At 45.3% G+C, this 20,361-nt stretch overlaps 1 protein-coding gene across 2 annotated transcripts in view; it reads left to right on the plus strand.

The window, feature by feature from the left end:
- The window catches only part of smtnb (smoothelin b), a 44,378-nt gene that overhangs the window by 15,235 nt on the left and 8,782 nt on the right, over nucleotides 1–20,361 (plus strand). For both annotated transcript variants that reach the window (XM_069683031.1, XM_069683032.1), the window contains exons 3-10: nucleotides 1,253–1,331; nucleotides 1,424–1,502; nucleotides 1,962–2,041; nucleotides 7,249–7,351; nucleotides 11,453–12,147; nucleotides 13,173–13,224; nucleotides 14,135–14,728; nucleotides 16,277–16,350. In XM_069683031.1, coding sequence (XP_069539132.1) covers nucleotides 1,253–1,331; nucleotides 1,424–1,502; nucleotides 1,962–2,041; nucleotides 7,249–7,351; nucleotides 11,453–12,147; nucleotides 13,173–13,224; nucleotides 14,135–14,728; nucleotides 16,277–16,350 — 1,756 coding nt within the window. The remainder of the gene's footprint in view (nucleotides 1–1,252; nucleotides 1,332–1,423; nucleotides 1,503–1,961; nucleotides 2,042–7,248; nucleotides 7,352–11,452; nucleotides 12,148–13,172; nucleotides 13,225–14,134; nucleotides 14,729–16,276; nucleotides 16,351–20,361) is intronic.

A 20,361-nucleotide genomic window follows, 5' to 3' on the forward strand; every position in this document is an offset into this window, starting at 1 on the left:
TCGCTTAGGAAGGTTTCTCCGTATGTCATCAGATTACCTGGCTGTCAGCATTTAAGTCATGAGAGTCGGATTGAAGTCGTCTTTCTCAGATCATTTGTCTTATCTACTTTGGAACCTCCTCTGTGTTTTTCCAGCTCAGTAATATTCAACTCTCAGCTACCGTCTTTCAGCTGAGGATTGTGTATAGACTTAATACAAGGCTCTGATGCCACCTTTGCCATTTTGTCAAATAATGTCAATAAATAACAGGTTTATTTTGCAGCAAAACCGTGAAAGAGAAACGGGACAAAGAGGCTTCGGTTATCAAAGGAGATCATCATAATGTTACTGTTGACTTTATCTGTATAAAGATGATATAGCAATATATTTAGGGGTGATATATACAATTTATGTGACCAATTCAGACTTTTCTCTGATGCCTCTACTTTCTAAAGAATTCCTAAAATCTGTCCAGGTAATATTTGCAAAATTTGCTAACAACCACAGTGAAGTATGGGAACTTATAAGTCTTAGTACAGGTGTACAGGTGTTAATTAATGACAGGTGATGTCTGGAGAGCAGAGCAAAGATTGAACACTTCTGGATGCGAAGACGATACTCAACCCTCTGCTGTCACTCTCTGTCTCTGTTACTATAAAGACCAGAGAACGAGCCTAATGATTTCCATTCACTGGTGCTCTTAGACGACTTGAGTTACAGTAACAAAGAAGGTGCCTCACTGAAGCTGCTAGAGGAAGCATACCTACTGTAGAAAATACACACACATGCTTCAGACACACACACACACACACACACACACACACACACAGAGACACGCAGACGCTCCGTAGCGGTCTGAGAGTTGCATTATCCCATGCCTCGCACTGTTGGAATGTGAAATATTCCACTCCGACGTGCCACACATCCTTTAATACCAGCTAATGGAGGAGAGCGGAGATAATGAGAGAGAAGTCTGAGTAATAGAAACCAACATAAAAGCAGCAGTGAAATGGAGAATATGAGGCTGAAAGGAGGGAGGGCGAGACGAGCCTTTTTCAGACGCTTTATGTCACTGCTGTCAAATCTGTTATTCCGGGGTATCACTTTTTCCACCTTCAGTTTGTATTTTCACCAAGAAAACTTGATTTGATCTTCTGCTGCCTTTCACACGCACACAGAGGCCTCAGTATAGAGACAGTGAAGCCCACAATGCAGGGGCACAAGTTGATGGTCAGCTAAATTAAAACCACGTCACTGTCTGTCTCTTTCTCAGGTCAGAATCCAGCGACAACTTGGACGTGCTGTCACGAAAACTGCAGTCGATTCAGGACGTTGATGAGCTCACGAAAATGGTGAGCATTACTGACAACAATCATGAAACACGGTTGGTGACGCTCAACGCTGTTTGTGTGTGCACTGAAGTTTTGTGTGCGTTCGCTTAAAGCTCCGTGCTGCCAGCGAGTACGAGGAGAGGAAGATGATCCGAGCGGCCATCCGACAAGTCCGAGACGAGCAGCAGCAAGGTGAGTCCGGCTGTTTGAAGTCAGACGCCTGATGAAGGTGCTGAAATAAAAATATGCATCAATTGCTACTTCCAGTTTTATTTTAATTTCACACTTTTTAATCATTTTAAGGTGTGTAAATGTATAGTGTTGCTGAGTGTGCATGCATAATTAATGTGGGGGAGAAGGCAGGCGGTCTGTGGTCGCCATAGTCACACGCCAGATCTACCTATGATGCTGGATCAGATAGTGGATTCCTGTCATTCCTTAGCGCTGTCTGGTCTGTGAGGCCCCCATCACTCTGACACACTGTGATACATACAGACTGCACAGCCTCCAACATGGAGCCACGTCAGGACACCTCACATCATGTTATCATCTGTCACCTGAGATTGTATCACATCTTTGTTTGCTTTTACTGAAATCAGAATATAACATTCATTTTAACTATTGCACTGCTGCTGTGTGTGTTTTTTTTAGGGCCCGTGGAGCGCGGTAAAGCACCTGGTCGCTGCCTGGAGTCTGAGAGTGTGGAGCCTCTGAGCAGCATGGGAACTGGGGTGAGTAGAGCCGTTCGTTAGAGCGATATCAGTCTTAACCTGGTTATGTCTAAACATCACGTCACACCTGACCGGTGAGCCGTCTCAAAGGATCATCCTCGCTTCCCTGCAAAGACGAACCGAGCACAGACCCATTAGCGTCTGCAGAGTTTGTTTGCATGGCAGCTGAGGCCGCTGAGGTTTCTCTGCTGCCACAAAGAAGAATGCAGCAAACAAGAGGCATTGTATCTTGAGACACACACGCTGTGTCATAAATGTGGCTACACCGCACACACAAAACACATGCTTTGGCTGCCACGAGGCAAAGAATGTGTTTTTGTTTTTTAACATCCTCCTTCAGGTTTGGCCGAGTCGGAGGAGAAAGATAAAGTGTACTTTGAGCCCGGTGTTTAGTGACGGCTGTAAATTGTTTCTGACACTTGCAGCCTTTCACACTTTGAGCCATTCAGAGGGCCTCAGAGGATTTAAGGCATTTAAATTACTTAATCAGATTTTATCAAATACTTTAAAGGTGATAATGCATGTCAACACCGCAGACTGCAGCCTCCAGTCAGACGTCTCTCTCTCAGCTGACCGGCCCTCTAGTGGACGATAACAGCTGTGTTTTCAGAGTTGAACCAAACTTTAATCTTTTGCAGCCTATCAGATTGAATTATACGGCTGCTGCAGCGAACATGATGTGAAGACATAAGGCTTAGCTGTCTGGGAGAGACTCTGCCAGGGGCCAGATGTTATCTTATCTGCTGTGTTTGATCACAGTTTCTGATGAATGCTCTCTTTCCAGCGGATGAAAACAAAGTTAATTCTGACTGTATGCAGTTACCTACATTGTGCCTTTTAAGAGATGGAAGTCTAGGAACATCCTACAGTAGTGTAAATCCAATCAGGCACATTATCATGGTGTTACGATTTTTCCCGCCACAGCAACAGAAAGGAGGAGAAAAAAAGGCTGTTAGTATCAGTCCCATTGTCTGTTACAGGCTCAGCTTTGCCTGCATGCATTCCTTCTTGCGTGTGTGTGTGTTTGTGCGTGTCTGTGTGTGGGTATTGTCCTCCAAAAGGAAGCGATGACAGCATGTTGGCGTCACAGGATGCTCCAACATTCAAGCCTTTTTTACCTCACTTCCTGTAAGACAGCTGAGCGCAACGTTAGTGAGGCTGTGAGCTACAGGTGGTGAGATGGATGAGTGAGGGGGTAGGGGGGTTGGAGGTCTGGATGGGGGGCTCGGACAGACAGGCCGGCAGCCCACCAGCTGTGTCCCGGCTGTGTAGTCTGTGCTGGAATGGGATGGCGGCCAAAAACAACATCAGCAGGCAGCAGCAGGGCTCCTTCCACTCACATCACAGCGGCGGATCTCTTTGAGCTGAGTGCAATTGTCTCATGGCAGATGGAGGTCCCAGATAGGCCACCGCAGCAGCCAAACACGCACATAAACACACTCGCACACAATTTTTGTGTACGGAAGGGAGGTTGAAACAAACACCAGCTCAAAAACTTCTAGAACAGAAACTTCAGATGGAAAATATGGAGTATCTTCACGTTTACTTATTGGATAAATTTCACACCCGTTAGAAGTTAACGGCTGTTTTTAACATTACGGAAAAGCTGACTCAGTGTTTAAGTTTCCTTTTGCTCATTTTGGACGATCTATACGGTGACAGCTTATAATAACGCTATAATTATATGTATATAGCAAAAAAAAATCCACTAGGAAAAAAGATCTTTATTCATTGCTGTAATATACAGAAGTGAAAATCATCAAAAATTTGAATGAGGTCCTGTTACAGTGAAATATCACCTCTTCTCACGTGTAGCACGTCAGTTGGGGAAATGAGAAATAGAGGTCAAAACAAAGGCCGAGTGTGTCAGAAGTTAATGTGTCAACCAGGCGAGCTTTTAACCTACAAGGAAAGTGTGTGTGTGTGTGTGTGTGTGTGTGTGTGTGTTTGTGGTGGGGGTCAGATCCCTGTGGAGACAGAATGGGAGGGAGGGGAAGTCAAGGGAGTGGCTTGTTGGTACTATGTGTGTGTGTGTGTGTGTGTGTGTTGTTGGTGGTGGTGTGTATGTTTGTGTGCGTGTGTATGATGTGGCTGAAGGAGCAGAGCAGCAGAATAGCGGACGTCCTGACTCCAAGAGGGTGACTGCAGAGACAGAGACAGAGAGTGAGAGAGAGAGAGAGAGAGAGAGAGGAAGGCAGTCGGTTCAGTGAAGGTGAATGTCATTCTGAATTTTCCGCTGTCGTGTGTCACAGCTGCTCTCTGACTTTTTCACTCTTTTTTTTGTGAAGAATGGGACGTACCTGCCTCTCTGTTCACCTCTAAGGTTCGTGTTCATAATGCTTCATTTGTTTTCATTTAAGTTGACAGTTTGACTCTGAGGATGCTGCTGAAACTTTGATGATGATTTATGAGAGAGAATTGTGAAATGAATGCTACAAAATAACTTTGAAGGATCCTAAATCAAAATAGAGGCTAATATTGAATATTTACAGGTTGTATATTGTTTTTGTTTTTAGTCATTTTAACCTTTTTGTGTCTCTAAGGCTGCAGGTCTCGGTGTTAGGTGAGCTCAGGTAGCCTGATTGAAGGGGCGACTGCTACAGCTCTAGAGAGTTTGTCTGCTGTCTTATCTCATCACCAACACGTAGTAAGAGGAAACAGGGAAGAGAGGAGATTAACTGTCTTAAACCAGGACTAGAGAGGGTTTAGTGGACTGAGTTGGGGAAAAAAAGTAACCAGAGAGTGAGCTCAGATTGGCGTGTGATGTTTGGTGTGCAGTGAGTAAGAAATGGGAATAAGTCATGGTTTTTGTGTGGGTTCCCTCACCCCAGACTCAGAGTGTGTGACACTGAGATGATTGCTACTTCACTCAGCTCCTGTATTTCATTTTCTGGCGGTCAGCCGAGCGTGTGGTTCCTCAGGCTGCAGTAATGGAAAAAGAACCGCCAGGTTTCTCCTCTCGTCCACGTGGAGGTATGGACGACCCTCTAATGACCTGACCCGACTGCACCGGTAGGGTGATGGATTTAACTTTCACGGAAAACTTGAGCGCTAAAAGCCGGAGTGTTAATCTGTAGATGGATCTGGGCTGTCTGTGGCAGCAGAAGGTGTGTGCCTCAGCATTGTTGTTGTTATTTTTTGTGGAGTTGAGGGTTTTCGGTGGAATCCAGATGGCCCACGCCTCGCTGTGGTCACAACTGAGGACAGTTGTTTTTGTGTTAACCGGATTGAACTTTTTACAATTATAGTCCATCACACTGGGGCTCCTGAGGCCAGATGAGTGGGACGGTGTCAGTGACAGTTCCACTCTGTCAGGTCTCGACTGTTTTGGGGAAGCCGCTAATGACACGGAGCACGGCGGCTGGCAGCAGGTCCCGCGCTCTGGTCTGCGTCTCCAGTTCCACTTTATCTTCCCTTTTTTCCCCTCGGCCTCGCCGTCTGTGAGAAATATGTTCCTTGTGGTTTAGTGGGAGCTGTGAAATGACGGCTGTCTGTCTGACTCCTGAAGCAGAGGGAGAGGAGGGGCGGGTGAGAAAAGGCTCGTTCTCTCTAATTGTGTTTATGGCTCAAACACAATTATCTCCCCCATGACTCTTTGATTAAGTGACTCCACTCAGAAGGAGCCGGCCTTTTGTGTGTGACCTCTCGCGCTATTACACTGTCGCTCCTTCAGTCTTTTGTCTTTATTGTGCAAGAATGTTTGTGTCCTTTAAACTCATCAGAGACTGTAATGAGTCATGTAATGAGCGTTTCAATACATTTCTGCTCTCCACTGTGATGTCCCATCTGCGGGAGAAACAATTATCCTTTTTGTTAAAAGCTGAGAAGACATTTTTTTAATCCCCAAGAATCTGCACCACCACTTTCTCCCCATATGGAAAAAGAGGGCATAGAAAATGTCTTGTAGTAAAAAAACTTATTCTTATCTTATTTCCCTTTACAAAATCATCTGCAATAGTGTCTGATTACATTTTCTCCTCAGAGATGGAGCCGCTCTGCCCTCTAATCTGCTCAAGGTGGGGAAGGTCACAGTCAACAGAGCAGAAAGCCGCCCGTCCCTTCTCACCTTCTGCCTCTCACTCTGTTTGGCTTTGTGTTTGGTCACAACACCAACTCTCTCTCTGGTGATCACACACTGCACTGATTAAGAGCCTTTTAAAAACACAAAGCCTGAATTCATGAGATCCTCACCCTGCTGACAGCTGTGCCAGTCTCCTGTGTAGGACAACAGTGTTTACACATGAAAAACTGATTGTGTGGTTGGGTGTGTGTGCTGTTTTTCCTCGCTTGAAAGCTTGTGAATGTGTTTTCAGAAGCTTTTTGAAGTAACACCAGGCTGTAAATCTGCTCTTAGTACTATTTTTTCAGTATGGAAGGTCACGTCCTGCATATTTTTTCAGGATCCGCCCAAACTTTGTCTGACTTTTCTGAACCTGGATTTCATTTTTTTAAAACACTTTTAGGAGATTATTTCTGACGCAACCTGAGCTTCTTGCCCTTTAATCATGAAGTCTGTTGAACAGAATAAAATAAGTGTTGTAGAAAGAATATGTGTGGGAGTGATTTAAAGACTGTGTGTGCACGTGCTCAGAGGAGGCTTGTTTGTGCAGCTGATCCTCCTGTGGAGGAGCTCAAGGTCAGACAGCAGAGGCCCAACAGTAGTGCCGGCGTCTTCATCTCGTTCCCCCTCCATCCTCCCCTCCACACCTCTCCATATGCCAAAACACTCTCGCCTGAGATCTCCCTCCTGCTGCGACTTTCCTCTATTGGTGCAGGTTAGGGCTGCAGAAAGAGATCGAGTTTGTCAGGTAATCTTGAAGGAGTAGGAGCAGCTCAAGTCACATGGGCCCGTAAAGCAGAGATATGACACAGTATGGAGCCATACATTAACAGTATGTGTTGGCTCTTTTGGCACCCAGGTGTCTCCCTCGCTCAGCCTCTCGTTGACATACACAATGGAAAATATAACAGATCTTTACTTTTGCAGCTGGTCCAGCATGTTGCTCATCATGTGTTGAACATTTGACCTCAACCTCCAACAAAAGACTGTTGTGACCAACCTCGAACAGACGATCCCAGCACTGATGTTCTCACTCCGGTTTGATCATAGGATTGTGTTGGCAGAAAACCTGAAGACATGGTGACCTGAGGAATTAAATAGTATGATACCTCTTGGAGCTTTAATGAATGCATTTCTTTTTTCACAGGACACAGAGCGTGAGAGTCACAGTGAGCGAGAGCGTATCAGATCTCAGATCCTGGAGTTACACGGCCAGCAGACACAACAAAGCCGAGAGCTGCAGAGAAAAGGTGGGTAACTCTTTGAATCTTTCCATCTTTTTAGCGCTTGTCTGACGCAATTTTTCCTGCACACAGTTGCATCATGTTTAGCCATGCTACACTTGTTGAATCTTTTGTTTCCTGTAAACACTCACCTAAAGGTCAGGCTTGGGTTTGGCTTTCAAGACTCAAAGCCAACACTGACCACCTCTGTTGCATGACCATGTGACTGCACACATCCGCCTTGATGCAATTTCCTCCTCGCTGCCTGTTAAAATAGTCGGCTGAAGGAGCCTTTCTCCTGAGGTGGCGGTCAGGAGGTCATAGTATTTAAGCTCCTTCATCTAACTTTTATTAACTGTTTGGACTCGCAGCTGTAGGATTAATGACTTTGCCTTCTTAAGTGTGAAGTAGTTTCATTAACCACCCTGTTAGCCCGACCATTAATAAAGAAGTATGAATGAAAGCCTTCAGGAGGTCATGAATGTGCTTCCTTCAGTTGAGTCCTTGAAACTTTGCAGGCTCAGAGCTGAGCGCGAACCGCTTGTAAAACGTCAAAAGTGCATTGTCGATGAGTCATAAATGTGGTTACAAAGCCACCTAATTTAAGACACGTCCAGATAAACTTTAATGAACCAATCTGCCTCATACAGGAAAGCAGATTTAACTCATCCCTGGCTGAAGATTAAAGTGTTTTTCCTCCTTTTTTTAAACTTAATCCTGTTTGACCTGATTCTGGCCCGAGGCTGACATCCATTATAGTCATTCTGTGTGGCCTGGTCTGCCCTGGACTTGGCTCCCACTGTCCTTCTCATGGACCTGGGCTTGGCTGTGGGGTTATGGGAAGCAACAGAGGGAAACCCAACAGCCACACCTCTGCTAAATAAAGCTGATACCAGAACAGAACTGAGGTCTCGTCGACTTGGCGGAGAAAACTACCCACTGTTCCCGATATATCCCTGCCTTACAATTTAAACCAGGGTGAAGCTCGGGTAAAAAAGACCACCATAGGAAAGCAAAGAAGGAAAGCGCCTTTGAAAGTGGACACCGATCAACAAAGACACGTACGTTTGTGGTTTGGAAGGGACAGTGAAGTCAGGGTGGGCCGGTGGTTGTCTTTGCAGCAGAGAGAAAGTGGCAGAAAATAAGAGATTCGGACTTCAGTAGCGGGTTGTGTTTGGTCTTTGAACGCAGCACAAACGCATACCTCTACTTCTCTGACAAAAAGCTTATATTTACAAGCCCAGCCTGAATGAGCATGTGTCCAGCTGCTCTGCTTTCTAGTCCAAACTGTAACTGGTAAGGCTGTGATTTAGGAAATGAAATGTTTGCAGAGACTCTCGGAGGAATGCGCTCTGTGCTTTAAATTCCCTAAAGAGAGAAACTTACTCAACTTTTAGTTTGACACTAATGCCAATTTTACACAGAGGCCGTGATCGGACCGAGCAGAGGAGCATCTGGTGTGTTATTGTTAATATGAGGACACTACCCGTGCCTATAAATCAGACTGCTGTCATTCACACGAGACATTGGTTTGCAGCTATAATCAGTCAGTTTTTTATCATTTTTATTTATATAGCACCAAACCGTGACCAAAGTTATGTCAGGACACTTTACAAAAAGAGCTTTTTTTACACTATAGCAGTCAAAAGCACCGCAAAAGTAATTGTGCTGACATTTTTTCAAATCTTTGCTTTTTCCGTTTAAAAATCTGGAGAATTTTACATGTTTTGAAATGCACATGAAAAATACAATATAAAAATATTAACATTTTGTATCACAAACTCTAATTGTCCAGTATCTGACCCAGCTTTAACAAAAAGTATTTTTTTGTATTTTTAAAGCCTGTGAGGAACTTTCAGTTTGTGTTGATTTTGGCGCCCCCTGTGGACAAAGCCATACCTCTCATCTCTTTGCTGATTTTTTCCTGTACATGCTTAGGTGGTGTTTTTAACAAAAAATCTCATCCTGCTTTCTTTAACAGTCGCATGTATCACTCACTTTACATTTTTACCCTGGAAAATGTAAACAAAGGCAGCGCACAGTTAATCGCTTCGTCTGACATCTACCCCCCACCAGCAGTTTCAGGCATTAAACATATCTATTTAGAAATAATCAATCTTGTCGCTGATGGTCTGGTTTGCTTTTGTAAGTAATCAGAATTAATTTCTGTCTGTTTCATAACCAGCAAAAAACTCTACAAAGAACCTTTTAATGATATTTTTCAATGTGTCATATCCTTAAACGCAAAAAAAAAGTTTAACTGGAGTTTTATACAAATTTTGCATCCAGTGAAATTTTCAAATGTAAACATCCCTCCCTGTGACACACAGGACCTACGAGCTAGCTGGCAGTTTGTTGTTTGCACATTCAGTGCTATTGGCTGCTTTAAATGGCATTTGATATCCCTGACAATTCTCTCCCTAGCTTCTTCTTTACGAAGAAGAGACGTACGACAAATATGCTCAATCAAAAGAAAACAATCTAATCAGACAACATGGACTGCGGCTTGCAACAAAGGGTCAAGTGTGGGTATCACAAGTGTTGGTAAGTGGTAATTCTGAAAATGATTTGCTCAACCACACTCTTAATTTTTTGATTTTACTACAAAATAATAGGAAAAGCTTATGCAAGTACTTGAATGAGGCTTGTTGTCAAATCTAATAATTTATAGTAACAGTAGACTCACTAGACTCACAGCAGAGGAGTAATGACCTCGTGTTAAACCCAGATCATCTGTAGGTGAGGGAGAGTTCAGTGTTGACCCGTTCGCAGCATCTACAAACACGAGCTCTCCTCGGGTCATTGCTTCAGTGTGAAAGAAGAAGCATAAAGAAAACCCCTGGTCAGCCTTTGTTTGTCCTCTAAAAACGGCCCCGGCAGCAGAGTGGCTGCTTTTGTAGCTATTTTAGAGCAAAAAGCAAGCCTCTCATTACACAGCTCCAGCAGGGGATTTTCCCAGAAGCTGCCACACAATGGACATGACAGCTTCTCACTGCTCGAAACATGAACAATAACGTGAGAGTTTGTGGAAGGAGCTGTGTTTTGGCTCTCGCTTCTGTTTCAGTGGAGCAGTAATTGAGTTTGGGTTGAGTGCATCATTAGATACAGACACTGCTGAGTAGTGGACCATTCATAGTGTCACATGTGAGGATGGCAGCCGTTAATCGTCCTAATTGTGTGTAATAATCACGTTTTCTATTCAGAGCTTATTACATAACCACCTGGTCTGTTTAATCAACAACTTGCTGGTATTTATAAATCAATTGTGCACAAATTAGAGAGCTTCTATTTTAGGACTGTTGCACAACAAATAGATCCACTGCTCTCCATGAAACTGTGAATGTCCTGTTTGATCTGGACCAAAGCTGAATGAGATTTCTGCGGCTGCTGCTCAGACCGGAGTCCCTCTTTGATCTGGTTTGTAAATGAAAGGCATGCATACTTGGTGAACCCTGTTTGGTTGCAGAGTTGGTGCAAACACAGGTCACACTCAAGTGTGTTCATGCCTCGGTGTGTGCGTGGGATGTAGAATCGGATACCCTGTGTGGTTTGTACGCAACCTCTGATATTTCATCACGGCGTTCGAGGTAGAGACTGTCACAGGGGGAGGATGTGGGCAGCGCTGGGATGTTTGGTGAGCGGTTTCCTGAGGAGAGAAGGAGCAGCGAAGGAGTTCGGACAGCGGGGAGAAGGGAGGGGGGGGTGTACTTTAACTAGTCTCTATTTCACACTCACTTCCTCCTTGGCTTCTTGTACTTGCTTACCCCCTACGGTTGTGCCACATGCTCCATCTCTTTGGTTGTGACCACTCCTCTTTTACGCAAATCCACCAACACAATCTCACAAATCTTGCTCAGGAACTGAGGCCAGTCTGGAGGAAATGCCTACATCCCCTCATGTCTCCACATGCCTCCTTCTCTGATCCTGATTTCTGGCCCGGCTTGTCAGGGGGCCCCGGTGCCACAGAAGTGTTTCATTTCCAATATTTCAGTCCCAAACTTCACCACTTCCTGCTTCCTTTACTCACAAACCCTAACACCTTCTTTAGAAGTAAAATCAAAATCTGCTGTCACAAAATCAGAGTGCAGAAAGCCAATAATCATGTCACATTTGTGTTTTCTGTTACAGGCTCAAACTCAGGTATGGTGTTGGTTCTGGATCACCTGGTGAAGGATGACAGCTCTGGACCTCTGCTGATCCAGCCTCAGAGAGAAGCAATGACCACAGAGCCAGACCTGCTCCTGTCTCATCGTCAAAGGTCCGACTCCTCCGCTTCAGACCGCAGTGTGACCTCGGTCCAATCCAGGTCCAATCTGGATCCTGTGGTCTCAGAGAAGAGTCTGGGCTCGGCCTTCAGAGCCCGGCTGGACTCTGGAGCCTCAGACCGGAGCCATAGTCCCTTCCAGCGTGGTCGGCTGGACTCTGGGGCATCAGAGCGAAGCGTTGGCTCCCTGTCACACGTCAGACAGAGACTGGGCTCAGATGTCTCTGATTCCGGCGTCAGACCACGATTGGGCTCTGGGGATTCAGACAGCATTGGTCTGTTGTCAAGGAAACGGACGGACTCAGGTACGTCTGAGCGCAGTGTGAGCATGTCCTTTGAGGAGAGGGGTCCGGCAGAGGAGGCAGAGGTAGCCATGAGTGGTTCAACTTCCGGCACAGATTCAGAAACAGAGAGCAGAAGCACAGGTCCAGCCAACCTCGAGGCTCCACTCAACCAGGACCAGGAGCAGCCTGATGGGGCTGTTTTGTCTCGGAGGGAGCCTGTGAACGGCCTGCTCAACGGCAGCACCAAGGGGAAAACTGACTTTCAGAAACAAAAGGTAGAGTATACAGTCTGTGTGAATCTGAAATATACATCCAGGTGAGAAAACACATGAATAAAAGATTGGATAGGTATAACAAATGCTTCATTCAGGTATCTCAGAACAGTCTGAACCAGCTGATTAGCAACAATGAGCCACTGTGTTAGTCATAGCTGTACCACTAGAGTGGGGTGTCGAGCTAAACACCCAGCAGTCACGTGCCGCGACACACTCCTCCTCTTTATTACTTTTTCTTTATGCCTGACAAGAAACTACCGTCACTCCATTCTTCAGTGACACCCAGGTCACATCGGCATCCATAAACACGGCACGCTGAGCTCCCGCGAGCCGCTGTTTATCTTTTGTTACTTGGCGACACAAACAAACTGTGCACCTGAGAGTCTCTGCTTCACCTCAGCGGCGTGTCGGCCTCACCTGCTGTCAGACAGGGATAGACAGCGTTACGGGCCAGAGGTTCTGTCTCTGCTCATCCCAGAGAACGGAGATCACACACACACACACACACACACACACACACACACACACACACACAGAGAAAGAGCTGCTGTTTCTGCACCCACTGTTCACTGTTGAGCAACATTTCCCATCTTGGGGGCTCAGGTCACCGTGACGCCATCGTGTCGCTCCTCTTAATGTGTTTACCCAAGGCCGGTCCTGCACTTCTTTTATTGTTCCCTGCAAGACACGCCGATGCTCAGTCTCCTGAGAGTAATGTAAACACTCTGGGGCCCGTCATGGCCCCTCTGCCTAAAAAAGAACAGAGGCCCACTGCTCCACTCCAAACACAAACGTTACATAATGAAAACACCACCGGTCCGTCCTCTATTTAGAGCTGTATGTGTTTGTAGTGTCACTCCGGGCCTTACATGCAGCCCCTCATGAACGTGCACTGATGCTACTTAGTTTAGCAGCTCTGTGGTTGTCAATCAGGGATGGTGAATGTAAACCCTTCATCTGCTCTACTTCCTCTTCCTGGTTGTTCTGGTACTGATGTCATGTTTCTTTGTGTTTTCCCTTCTTAGATAACAAATAACAGCGATCTGACGCTCACTCATGGCAAAGCAAAGGATTCTGGTAAGAAAACTAGTCAACTTTTAAACCCTGATATGAATAATCAACAGAAAATCAACCTTAATTTAGATTTTAAGTTCAATAAAGCATCTTTTCCAGCGTCTCAGATTTGCTGCGTCTCTCTTTGTAGATCATGTTGCTTCAATGTGTTTCGGTCCAGCATTATTGATCAGAAATAATAGACGCATTTAGCAAAATTATTATATTTTTAATTGCTCAAAAATATGTATTAATAGTGGAAATAACATTAATTCGCAGCATCCATTTGGTTCAGTTTAAGGTCTGCTCATTGCATCATTTGCATTCAACATGGGAACTGAAAACGTGTGATAATAAGACGATTCATAGCCTGTAAGACTCCAGTGTATGGAGACAATAACAGTCATCAGTGTGACCATGTAGGGCCACTCACAGGAGAGATGGCTGGGAAGAGAGCATGTAATAATATACACCATTCTCTCTCTTCCTACCAGAGAGTGCTCTTTGTGTCCACTGCTCTATAAACTGTGGTTCTCCCTCCAGAGCAGCACATCTCCTTTTCCTTTGTTAGGATGACTTCAGTGAATATCTCCTCCTCTAATCACTAATGCTTTTTTCCGTTGGAGGGTCCGTGCCAAATCATGAGCTTTGTACACATTATCTGACAGTATTAAGGATCAGAGAATGAAAGAATATCCATGAGTGGAAGAAACATGTCCTGAAAAGTCCATAAAATAGGAACTGAAGACGGTGAAACGGGGGAGGTTATGTCAAGCGAAATAAAGGGGCTGGAGCAAAACCTGGAGAGGGGAGGAAAAGGGGAATGGGATCTGTGATGTGGAGGAGGAGAAGATGAAAAGAAGAGGCTATAGTGCCCTAGTGTCTATGCTGTGTTGAGTGATTTAAACTTCCCTCCTGCATTGTGTCTTTACAGCACCTGAGAAGAAAGATGCTGTATTGGAACAATTCAACCGCACAAACTCAGTGCGCGATCGAATGCGCAAGTTCGCAGAGCCGAGTCACAGCCCGAGTGTCCCATCTTTGAAGAAAGCTCCCCTGAGGAACGGGATGCTCTCCGGCAGCAGCGGCCACACAAATCTCTCCAGAGCTACCGAGCTGTTTACACACTCGGCAGCATCCCTCAGCACATCTGGAGCAGGGCCAGCCAGGCCACATGTGGACTCCACATCTCACACCTCTGCTGCATCCAAGAGTCAGCCGAGAGGTGTTGCAAACAAACCTCTGTCTGCTGTCAGCCAATGGCAGAACTCCATGGGTGGGACGAGGCATCCAGCTGAAAAAGATGTGCACGCCTCCAGCATCTCAAAGGAAGACAGGACCCCAGGGAGAGCAGCCGGACAGCAGGTCACCCAGGGAGAGGAAGACCCGGACATGAAGACTTTCCTCACCATCGAGATCAAGGATGGGCGCACCACCACCTCCTCTACGGCCTCCCCGAGGGGCAACATCGTACCCATCACCACCATGACCCCGCGCATCAACACTAACGCTCTGGGACAGAGACAAGGTAGGAGCATCAACCTTAAAGCAGCAGCACACAAAATGGTTTAAGTCACAATTCAAATAGCTCTCTTAGCGTATCTCTTTTCAAGTATGAATCCAGGAACACCTACTTTTTTTCCAGCCTACTGTGATTTAGGCGGTAGACTTCATAATTTAGAAACTTTCCTTACTAGAGTTGACTCTTGCATCACAATGGAATCCCAACCGCTGTGGGACGTGACCGGCACCAAGGAATCGGTCACGAGTGGGATGATGAGAAGGGTTTCTGTGAAGCTAAACAAGCGAAGCACATGAACGAGAGGGGATAGATGCTTCAGCTGAATATGAAACAGCATAGTTGTACTGAAGGGTGTTTGTTATGAAGTGGGCTGCTGCAGTGAAGAGGGGGTGAGGTCAGTATTCAACAGCAGAGAGTGTATTTGGACAAAGGACACAACAAGCGGCTGTCTGAGAGCGGACTGAATAACAGTTGCAGTGTAAGTGAGTAAGCCTGCCAGCACACACAGTACTGAGTGTTGTTTGTCACATGCTATAGATACTGTCTGCACTCCCTTTATCTGATATGACCTGCTCTTACTGCCATCTGTCATTTATCACCCGTCCAATGAGCACTTTGCATAATAAGAGATGAGCACATAGAGACAGTCCAGTCCAATGTGGCTGCAGACCATTTCTGCACAATGAGGTGAATAAAATCTTTTAAATATGAAGCATTTTGTAGATGTTAGAGAACCACAGCAGGTGTTCAACGGGGAACACTTAGACCCTGCATCTCCATACTCAGCACAGTACATGCTCACAGTACAAACAGTACCAGCAGGGGTTCATTAATTGAATGAAAAAAAACACAGATGAATCGCACGAGTCTGTTTCAGAAGCCAGACTGATACAGCTGCTGTTACAGTCTGTCCAAACAAGATGTCTTCAGTTTCAGCTCTTCCCAACACCCAGGACCTCCAACCCAAACAGTTTATTTTACACTGAAGATGGCCTCACGATTACAGCTTCCACACTTCGTACAACCAGCTCACGTTAACATGTTCTGGCAGCCCTGCACGAGGGTCATTCTGTTTCCTTTCAGCTCCATTTGCATTAGTAGTTTTTTGGGAACCTGCCTGTCTCCCACTGACTAAAGACAGACTGGGACTGTGTCTCCTGTTTCCAACTCAAAGCACCTAAAAGAGTCTTCCATGTACTCTGTGCGTCGCTGGTCTGCATCAATCCTGTACTTTATGGTTTTAAGGGGGGCTGCATGTGCGCACTCTTGCAGGAGAAGAGGGCTGTTTATGTTAAAGGTGCTGAAGCTACATTTCCTCCCTTGTCTCTCATTAACATGAGTCTGTGTTGTTTATGACACTATGGCAGCTTATGTAACTGACTAATTTCTACCACCAACACAGTGTAAGAACATGCTCACATTTCAACTGTACACAAATGGGCGCCATGACCTCTGGAGTCTTATTCAACCCAAAGCTGCGAACTACCTAAACCTGAATTGAAATGTTTCATACTGAAAGAAATCATTTAAATTTGTGTCTTTACTTTGTTTCAGAGTTGACCCTTGGCCTCAGAGCGACACCTTTCAAGATCTCCTCGTCCGGCCTCTCCTCCGGATCCTCCATCAAGGTACAGTCTGCCTTTGCAAATCATGATTTGGGAGAATTATCAACACTGGCGCTCCACAAATTCTTGACAGAACCTTTCAAACACATTAAAAGCACATTACCAGTGCCTCCCAATTTGAAATGTGTCTTAAACCACTATTTCACTCCCACCTGGTTCGATTTCACCGTGTTTTTCTTGCATCCCTGTCGCCACCAACGCCTATAAGGGCCTGAAAAGCAAGTGAGCCGGGACAGTGAAAGACAGACAGAGTGTGAGAAAAGCATGGAGAGGAGGGAAGAACAGTGTTTATCAAACACAGAGCGGGTAGCCAGTCACATCTGTCCTTGTAGGGTATGTAAAGGAGAGAGAGGGAGAGGGAGGTGCTCCGGGCATTCCTCCTTTTCTCTTGGCAGGCCGTGCCCACTGAGATTTATCCGGGAAAAGTTTCCTAAATCGCACCTGTCTGTCTTCACGCACAATTACTGTCCAGCTAAATTAAACCACATGTTGACACGAGTCTTTACTTAGTGGGGTGAGGATGCAACCCAAGTACAAACCGATCCCCTCCTGTCTCACTGTGACCTCTGGGGTTAGGAAGAACTGCTAAACTCCCGTTTGCCTCATTCCTTAACTCTTCGCTCCTCCATGAAAGGAAGTGTCTTCATGAATAGAGAGTGGGGGGTTTGAAGAGAGAAGAAGCGGTGTCCTGTTTATTCTTTTAAGGCTGTGTATTACAACTCCTTGTGTGGAGCGCAGGAGTAATCCCTGTTATGGGATCACAGAGTTAATTGAGGCTGGGAGGAGGCTGCAAGGTGGATTTAAAGTGTTTGGATGAGACTGTCTCCATCAGTTAGGCTGAGTCGTCGTTATAGAGAAAGGATTTTGCAGGAAGAGGACAAAGATTCTGCAAGAGATGAGGTTCATACTTACCTGAGCTGAGTGCTCTTACAAAAGTACCTTAACAGCGAGCAGGTAACGTCCTTGTGAGTGCTCACGTGTGCATAATATGACTAACATTATGTATTTTAGATTATGGTAAAAAAAATCAGCTTTTTGTAGTTGATTATATTTGTGCCTCGTACTTCTTACTGTTTTTCTGCAGCAACGCATGCATGCATTTTAATCTGCTTCATGTGTCACTCACCAATTATTAGCTAAGCCCTAAATTGTTACTGTCCCGCTAACTCTGTTGTTATTCATAACTGTTGGGGATCAGGGTTAATCCTCCATTCTTAACACGGGCTGCATCGTCATTGTATAGACTCAGCATGAATGCCTCCATTGATAAACCGCACGGCTTTGACAGTATCCGAGTCTTTTTCTGTTTCATCACTCAGACGGGCTCATGTTTCACCTGCCTCTGCCAGATTTTACCAAACAAACGCTGAGCCTGAGTGACTAGGCTAATGAGATTGTATAAACCCCAACAGACTGGTATGGAGGGGCAGCCTGGTTACCTTCAGGCTGATCCAGAGACCACCTGTTCTGACTTTCCCTGGTTTAGATGAAGTTCAAGGTTGAGTGAGAGGAAACATTCATAATGAAGTTGCTTATATGTGGGTTGTGTATATGTTCATTAGATCAAGAAGAGTATGCGGTTATATCAGGGGAATATGCTCTGTAACATGAGTTTTAATAAGCTCTTCCTGTTCAGCGTCGTTAATAGCTGTTTATTGACCACAGTGGTTCCTGTCTGGGACTCTGATCCTTTTGGGTGGTCTGGGCTTCTCTTTGGTGGTCTAACTTCAGCATTTACAATCTCCACTGTTTCCTAAGTGGTATTTTTTTATTCCCATAAAAAAGGTGAGGCTGATAGCATCAGTTCCTGCAGCGGATTGCTTTCAATTACAAAGTACTTAAGGCTCAAGGGAGAGAAACATTTAAAAATGAATAAACAGTGGAAAGGCTCTAAAGTGGAAGAGACAGTGCTGGCCTTGTTATTTATTATAAAAGCGACACTAAGTTGATAGCAAGGACGAGATGCTTGTAGTATTTCGGTGATGCGGGTTCATCTCAGACAGGTGAGACCAGCAGCTGATTATTGATGCCTCCTGCTCTGAGCGATCACAGCTGCTCCTGCTCGTCTCAGCTGTCCGTCAGGCCGAACACAGCGCTCGGCCTTGAACACAAACATAAATAATGCCTCAGCTTTATTACCGTGGTGATGACAGGACAGTCACTCTCTTTCCCCCGGTCACAGAGATTACTGCCAAGCTCTGGGTCACGCTGGCAAAGTGCTGCTGCGGGAACACCGAGAGACACACAGGTCCACAGTCAGTGACAGGTTGTCTCTCTGTCATATAGAGGCATAAGGACCCCATTGTTAACACACTGCTGATACATGACACATGCTGCTTACCCATCCAGCATGTCACAGATATAAAAGCCTGCTCTGCAGACCAAAAATCTAAAACAAAAACAATCAAATGTATACTGCTACATCAGTTTCTGCCTTGATAATCGTCAATATGGACCTATATTCTCCCACAAAACTGTAGTGTAGGTCTATGTACTTTCTAGGCTTTTTATTTGTGGTACTCCCCGTCTTCTACATCACTTTGCTTTACTGTCAGTAAAGAGGTGCTTTACAGCTTTGATGCATGGTAAGATTAGTGCCATGTTCTTGGGTTCTGATCAACTTTCCATCCTTTGAGTCATGATTCTCTTCACTCTTCCTCAAAGCCAGCTTGTTTTTGGAAACTGTTTTGCTTATCTGTAAATCTCAGGAGTCAGTCTAGATTATTATGATCATACATGATTCATAGACTCAGTGATTCACAGTGTTTGGATAGATATAGATATTAATTATACAGTCACATCACATATTTTAAGGTACATACAGTATATTGACAAGGAGGTCTTCTGTTCTTTCACTTTTGAAAATCAGTGTGATGCTTGTTATGTATTTGCATGCCAGAAAGACACGGATCTATCAAATTTAGTCTTGTGTAATCTTGTGCTTTTGTCCAGACTACCTTTAGAGATACAGTATGTACAGTACCATTTGATCTCTATGCTTGGACTGCAATATGCCAAAAATCTTTACTAGGCATTTAGAAGATATATGTGAGCCTCTCACACTGTAAACAAGGTACACACACACTCTGTCAGCGCTTCAGAGAGCTCTTAATTTAACACAAAGAATCCACATGAGCAGCAGCTGGGTCCCCCGCTGATCTGTCTGAGCAAAATCTTGAAAGCGTTGAATGTTGTCCGTTTCATGAATGTCCTTCCCAAACATCCTTGTCCAGAGTTGGGCAGAACTGGGCTCCAGTTAACCCTCACTAGTCCCCCAGTCTGCTCTGTCTTGGCCCTCAACACTTTGTCCTTCATGGACGGGATCTTCCCTCTGGAGGTCATGCAACACAACTGACCTGATTACAGTCACCACACAGTTTCATTTGTCAAAGAGCAATTTGAAGATGAGTGACGTTACAACACATAACTCCTCTCAGCTCAGGCCTAGTTCTGCATCTAAACCCCCATGGCCTGCCAAGGGAGGTGTGAAGGACAAGCCCTCTAAATGAAAGGAAAGTTGGAAGAGGGAGGGGCGAGTTTTCTACATTTTTGCCACTGCCGTTCCCCCTCTGGCCTCCACCAGTGCTCCAGGACTGACTGGATCAGTGGAATAATAGTGGGGCAGGAGATAAATAGACATGTCCACGGCACCTGGAAATAAGGGGGTCGGGCTACTGCTGCCTGGGAAACGGGATTCCTTGCATGCTCATTGGCTGTCAGGGTGTTGGCCAGTAAAGAGGGGAGATTTGTGAGGGGTATAAAGGACGTGCATTGTTTTGGAAGGTCTCTGTAGACAGACAAACAGTAAGGACACCTTGTTCCCTCACATCTGATTGCTGATTATCCATCCCAACTTTAGTTTCTTGGGAACTTAAAACTAAAAGAACTTTGGCCAGTGTAATAGAAAGTGCAGCTAGTCCGGCCATGCCTGGAGTGAACCTGGACTTCCTCCCTGCCTCACAGGCTCCAGGGACTTTGGATAGCCCAGATAGTGCTTGTGCCGAGTCTGGCCTG

Source organism: Semicossyphus pulcher, unplaced genomic scaffold (assembly GCF_022749685.1).
Source record: "Semicossyphus pulcher isolate SPU_LCO1_2020_fin unplaced genomic scaffold, fSemPul1.0.p SCAF_6, whole genome shotgun sequence".
Taxonomy (NCBI): domain Eukaryota; kingdom Metazoa; phylum Chordata; class Actinopteri; order Labriformes; family Labridae; genus Semicossyphus; species Semicossyphus pulcher.